Below are 6,607 nucleotides of genomic sequence, written 5' to 3' on the forward strand. Positions count from 1 at the left end.
CTTGGATAAGTTGATTCCCTAACCGTTGGAGCTCAGCATCTGTTACAAAGGAACTTTACTATCCCACATAGAGGTATGCACTCGTGTTTTGAGTACATGTATTTTATCAATGTGTTGTATACAATCGTGCACACTCGTGTTTGATCACGAATTAGACCTCCACCAACATGTTCAATCTCAATCACGACGTTTTAATTTTTTGGTCCAATTCTGAGGTGAAAATTTGATTGAATGCTCAAAACCCTAATTTCAAGTCGTAGGTCAAATTACCAAATTCATTAATGAAATATAAGGTAAAACAAAGTAGGTATAACTACTGGCATACATGAAGAATTTCTTGCTAGAAATTTCATTCAAAAGAACCGAAACTATCATATACCCACAAATCTTAATTATCAACAAAGAAACTGCAAGAACATAGCAAGATCACCTAAACAGAAAGGTCAGACCAGATATTAAATATAACAAAGATGGAAAACCTTTGAAAGAATAAAAATTCTAACCGCTGACAAAAAAGAGCAAGACAACAAAGAGAAATTGCAGAAGAAAACTCACCAAAGCTTCCCTGAAAGAGTGATAACCAGAGAAAGGAGGAGAAGAAATGTGAGGAAAAATAGAAGTGAGAGATAGGGCTTCTACATGGATGAAGAGGATGGCGTACACGTGCAGAAGCAGAGAAGGAGAAGTGAGAGAAAATAGATATCTTTGACCGGGTAGATTCTAGAATCAGGAAGAAGAATGTATATATAGAGTGAGTTTAGTTTTAAATTTGCCTAAAATAAACATTAAAATTACATTCTTTTAACATTACATTCTTACCCCTGTTCGATCTTGTTTGTCCTTCCAACTGCCATTATTATTATTATTATTATTATTATTATTATTATTATTATTATTATTATTAAAGTAAAGTAATAGTAAAATTTGATTGAGTGATTTTTTTTTTATAAGACAAAAGAGTTGAGAGCTATTGATACAAAACAAAGTTATAGTCATCGCGATATTTACTCCACCGATAAGGATCATAGGATTTCCTGACAATATCAAATCAACGGTTCAAAATTAAATTTTCCCATAAAAAGTCTTTGTTTTAAGATGCAATCGTTGCTTTCCCAATTTCCAAAATAGCACACAACTGAAGCTCTTCCTACAATCGAGATCATCTTGCGTGGAGAAGCATGCATACGATGTCGTTTTGCTCCTCTGTATCATCTCCCCAGTCTCTGTCTATGTTCGCCAAACCTTTTGGATATTCTAAGCCTTACAGTCCTCGTATCTCTGCTTCTTCTTCTTCAGATGTCCCTGACTTCCTCTCTTCTGATTGGTACACATCTTTCTTGAATATTTTGTCTTAACTTGGTTCTTCCATATGTGCAAATGATTGTAGTTATACTCGTTTGTTTTGCCATTGGGTGAGTGGAAATCACAAGTTTATTCAATATTTTGCTTCTTTCCGAGGGATTGAACTTGGGGTTTGACTTATTTATCTGATACAATAACAATTACGCTTCAATCTCAAACAAGTTGGGGTGGGCGACTTATTGAACTGATGCTAGTGCTATTTGTTATACAACTTTCACAAAAAAATGTATATTTGTGAACCAAAGTTGCCACTTACCTCGGATAGTTGATCTTGGTTACAGTTAAGTTACCACGTCGTTGAGTCAGCTATAATGATGTCTTGTGCTGCTTTCAAGAACTTGAATTCATTAAACAGTTCAGTTTTAAGTGCGATTCTTCCACCATCAGGCTAACTTGTCGACAACCAAAAACAAGAACGAAGTCTCAATTTGACAATCTCAAACTAGTTGGGTCGGTTATATTGAATTCTCTATGTCCATTCTGCTCTATCTGGGCTAATTTAACTCCAATCCTCAATAATTTATCTTTCAAAACAAACCGGGAGGTTTTGTAGAATTAAAGGTTCTTTAACTCTTACATTTTATACTGACATACAAATCTCTAACCAGACTAAAAAAAGAGACTTCTGGTAGACACCGGACCTTATGTAAGTGTACCAACAATGGCTAAGCCTTAAATCTTAGTTCCAAAGTTAATATCGCCTGTATGGATCCTGGATCCTTCACTTCCATAGTGCTTGTTTAGCTAAGTTCTCATATATTCCCAGAATTTGGGCCAAGCGTGTGAAAAATAATTTTGATAAACCGTTATTGAAGTCACGCATGCTTTTGTACCATGTTAGAATTGTATGACCACCTCATATGAAAGGTTATGTCTTCAACAATCCTTGATTGGGGGAAGTTCTGTTGATTCTTTTCAATTGTGCCTTATCTGTTGCAGGCTTGAAGCTCGTAGGGAAAAGCCATTTGGTCCAAGATTAAGTGTAAGTTTTTGTAGCACTTAAAGGTGGAACCTGGGAGGTTTCTGCGCTTACTTATGTATCAATTTTCTTTATGGTTTTGCAATAGTTTAGTGCAGAAGATGCAGTTCGACACCAGCTTGATGCATTGAAGTACAATGACCAACCTCATCACGATTATGGAGTTGAAGTCATGTACAGAGTAATTTCTAAAAATCCTTTTATCTAGAGTCTGATGGTTTATCACAAGCTGAAGCTGGCGGTTTTGTAATCTTTTAACCTCTTGTCATAGTTTGCTGGATTCGATCCTTTTCAAAGGTCTACCTACTTCGGGCGCTTTTTTGACTTGGGTCAGGTCAGTAATCATTACCAAAATATTTATTTGAAGGGGAGCCTTGGAGCAACGGTAAAGTTGTCTCCGTGTGACCTATAGGTCATGGGTTCGAGTCGTGGAAGCAGCCACTAATGCTTGCATTAGGGTAGGCTGTCTACATCACACCCCTTTGGGTGCGGCCCTTTCCGAGACCCTGCTAATGTGGGATGCTTTTTGCACCGGGCTATACCCTTTTTTGGTCCGTTTTAGTATTTTATTTTATTTTTATTTTTTTGCTTTCCTCCTTAACTGTTAATTATGGCCATATATTGGCTCAATCATTATGAATGCTCAAAGAGTAAGCTGCCTGCCAACCCACTTAAGGCACTTAAACAAAATACCTGCACCATAGACAACAATTAAAAAAGGCTGTAGTTGTTATTCTATGAATTAAAAAAAGGTGATATTCACTAATACCTATCTTTACTTGGTTGGTCTACTGTCATACAGTTTGAAAGATTCAGGCGAATTTTTCATCATTCGACTTATAGGGTATTGCTTGGCCATCAGGAGAGGGAGATTTTGAGCAGTTTGCATGTAAATGAGGTTTGTCAGGTTTTAAATGTTGCTAACAAATGCTCAGGAAAGTACATGGATAAGCCTGAGAATTGTCTAATTTCCACTATGCTTGTGTAGAATCTGTATAAGCAGCGTGTCTGGGTCAGAGGCACTCGACCTGAGGAAGAAGAAATCTTCCAATTTACCTTGGTTCAGGTTTGTTCTTTATTGCCCTCCCCCCTGTTGAGACTTTATTTGAATTGATATTTCTTTAACTGCTTTTCCCTTAGATTTTTCATTTAAAATATTACCATGAAAATGTGCATATGGTGGAAGCTGGACTAATGAGAGAAAAATATCAAGTATGTTATGTAGTTTTATTCTCCATGTATATCCATTATTAATTTCAACGCGTTCAAGATAGTAAACCCTTATGCCGTTTATCTATATTTATATTGGGCCAAACAAAATTAAGAGAGACTGCAACGCTGCAAAATATGTTTTCTAACAAAAGAATCAATTTATTTGCACTGAAAGGCTACATTATCCAAGCTCCTTCTTTGCCTTGACATATGCATGTAAAATGGGTATGACATGTATAACACTTAATGTTGAGTTCTCTAAAATACACAAGACCTGCTTAAAACTGAACATGGATATTTACCCCATATAAGCACTTATACCAGTGTTCACATACATGGAAACGTTGTGTTAAACTGTACCATTAATTCCATAAAGACACTGAGCATAACATACACAAATTAGGACTAGCTTTTTGGGACTTTTTTTGAGTTTTGCTAAGCTGTTAGATACTATAAGTTTACTGATTTCATGATCTGTTTTCTGAGTAGCTTTCAAGCAATTCATCATGTTCTATTTGTATGAATGAAGATCTCTTTTCCAGCTTATATTTCTGAGAGAAGTCAAAACAGAGATTGATCCCCCCCACACAGAAAAAAAAAAAAAAAAAAAAAAACCCTGACTATCTATGCAAAGTCTCTATACACTGTAATAGGGTTTCAGGGTCACTTACAAAATCCATTCTACGCCAACTGGAGAACAGAAAGATACAATTAGATTAAATCTTCATTCTTCGAAACCCCCTGCCTACAACAGCAGGGGATTTGCCTTCTGGGTCGAGCTCGTCGCACGGGACTTGTCTAGTGCGGGTTATCTCTCTTGTGTGGTTTGCGAGCTATTGCACAGGAGCTGGGTTTACCCTGTGCGCACCCAAAGGGTAGCGGCTGCGGGTTCTCATGTCATCAAAAAAAAAAAAAAAATCTTCATTCTTTAAAGTAGTGCTGGCTGGTCCTTCAAATGACTTTCTATTTCTTTCCTTCCAGAGACACCCACCAGATATACATGCTGGTATTGTATTCCATGTGGTATTCATTGCATTTTGTAGCCCTTTTCTTCTCCAGTACTTTAGGAAATTAGAGGTAGATCTTGTGACCAATTCAGTCCCAAAATACTTTAAAATATCTGTCATACCTGTGTAGCAACAGAACAATGCAAAAACAAGTGGTTGACTGTGTCTGCTTTCTTCACACATGTAACATCTACTGCTCGGTTGACATGAAACTAGTTTTGTATTCTTAGGTTATGTAACTATTCTTAGTTTAATTTCACAATTGTTGTACATGGATTTCGAAAGTAGCAATACTCTATTATGGAAATATTGTGGCACAGCGCGTTATCTCCACTTAAATACTTAATATTTCCAATTAAATTTTCTGCTTACATTGGGATTTTCATTCTCTTTCTCTCGTTTTCATTTTGTTTGAATAAGATAATAGACATATGACTTGTAATTTACAGCGTGTTGGTGGGTCTTGGGATGGCTACTGGCTGACAGAATCTGTGCTTCACGACGGGGATACTTTCTCTGGTGGTGTGGCTTACTGAACTAGTATCCGCAGTAGCTTGGAAGTCGATGCGGTTTCAGTATAGCTTCATTTCTGTGAATACGAGTAATATACAGTATAATGTATAGTGCAGTTGCTTTCCATCGTTGCTGGATCAAGACTGACCAGTCACGTAAATATAAACTTTTACATTTTATAGAATAAAACAAATAGATATTGCATCTGATGAGGCGTCAAACATCACCATTTCACCAGCTATTGCGCTTTTATTAGTCATTGACAACAGGAATAGTCATGTCACATACAACATTCCTTTTTTCCCCTCCACCACGACGACTGAAACAACATGAAATGTTCATACCCGTAAAGGAGAAGGGCCGTTCAAGGCACTTGGGAGTCTTTATATAAGAAATTAATTCCCTAACAGGCAGGTAAATCATTTAATAAAACTTGGCTTCTTCCGTCTTTCTCCTGTTATGGTATGGGACATACAACTGAATGCACAAGACTGCGTAATTTTTTTTTTCTTTTTTTGAAAGACTAATTTAATCTGAGACACAATCATTAGCCAATTTTAAAAGGTACATGTGTAGCTTTAATCACTCCCAGTACGAAACAACCATCCAAACGCACATGTGCATTTTCTTTTCATATTTAGATTAATCGGAAAAGGGCCTAAAATACCCTTCAACTATCGGAAAAGGGCTTAAAATATCCTCCATTCATCTTTCAGCTCAAAAATACCCTTCACGTTAATGTTTGGGCTCTAAAATACCCTTACACTTCACAGACCCATTTCATTAAACACGTGGCAGCCTCTCATTGGTCAACAATATAATTAACTTAAATTAATTAATTTCCCACTCCACCACCCATTTAGCCCGCTCCAACAAAAAATACCCGACCCACCCCAATTTATTCCCTCTCCACCGTACACAGACGAACCCATTTTACTGTTTTTTATGCTTAAATGGATAATCTTGATTTAATAGCTTAATGGGTTTTTATTTATAAACTTGATTGAGCTAAAAAAGAAAATATTTTGAAAACAACTTTCTAAGCTGGCCCTTTTAAACTGGCAGTGAGTTCTTGATTTTGTGAAATGAAATTTATATTGAAGAGCTGAATTGATTGGATGTTTTATTTCTCTGTTAGGCAAGCTATGTACAGAAGTACTCAATGTATGTTAGGAAGTTTGCAGCCATCCAGGCTCTTAACAATCTTGAAAACTGAACTTGATTTGATTCTTGGTGTTCTAATTAACTTGATTTTATTACCTATTTTTGTTACCCATTGTAGCAACACCATATCTTGGATTATACTGCACTATATATCACCATAGCCAAAGCCAACAGTTTGCTTGAGCCTGGTGTTTTCCAGATAACATAGCAGCAGCTTATGAAATGGGTGGGTCGGGTATTTTTTGTTGGAGCGGGCTAAATGGGTGGTGGAGTGGGAATGTTATAGCCCGCACTTTGTGCGTTCGGAGATTTCGATATAGTTGTCGAATGTCAAAGGCAAAGTCATTTTCCAAATTACTCTTAAGGAACA

General features: G+C 36.7%; 1 protein-coding gene across 2 annotated transcripts; it reads left to right on the plus strand.

Moving 5' to 3' along the window:
• Window positions 1-1,038: 1,038 nt before the first annotated feature.
• On the plus strand, window positions 1,039-5,280 carry LOC132029785 (uncharacterized). Of its 2 annotated transcripts, XM_059419145.1 has the most exons (7): window positions 1,039-1,324; window positions 2,302-2,344; window positions 2,430-2,522; window positions 2,613-2,675; window positions 3,144-3,239; window positions 3,330-3,407; window positions 5,010-5,280. In XM_059419145.1, exons 1-7 carry the CDS (start codon window positions 1,179-1,181, stop codon window positions 5,094-5,096), a joined length of 606 nt encoding a protein of 201 aa, XP_059275128.1. In that variant the 5' UTR covers window positions 1,039-1,178; the 3' UTR covers window positions 5,097-5,280. The 2 variants fall into 2 exon arrangements, with proteins under 2 accessions (XP_059275128.1, XP_059275129.1); XM_059419146.1 differs by lacking the exon at window positions 2,613-2,675.
• Window positions 5,281-6,607: the final 1,327 nt, after the last annotated feature.

This window comes from Lycium ferocissimum, chromosome 9, assembly GCF_029784015.1.
Source record: "Lycium ferocissimum isolate CSIRO_LF1 chromosome 9, AGI_CSIRO_Lferr_CH_V1, whole genome shotgun sequence".
NCBI lineage: Eukaryota > Viridiplantae > Streptophyta > Magnoliopsida > Solanales > Solanaceae > Lycium > Lycium ferocissimum.

Excerpts from the sequence above, each read along its gene's own strand:
- LOC132029785 (XM_059419145.1), top strand. The coding sequence starts at position 1,179 with ATGCATACGATGTCGTTTTGCTCCTCTGTATCATCTCCCCAGTCTCTG. Across the intron at positions 2,523-2,612 it reads GAGTTGAAGTCATGTACAGA|TTTGCTGGATTCGATCCTTT; the intron begins GTAATTTCTAAA and ends CTCTTGTCATAG. Across the intron at positions 3,240-3,329 it reads GCAGTTTGCATGTAAATGAG|AATCTGTATAAGCAGCGTGT; the intron begins GTTTGTCAGGTT and ends ATGCTTGTGTAG.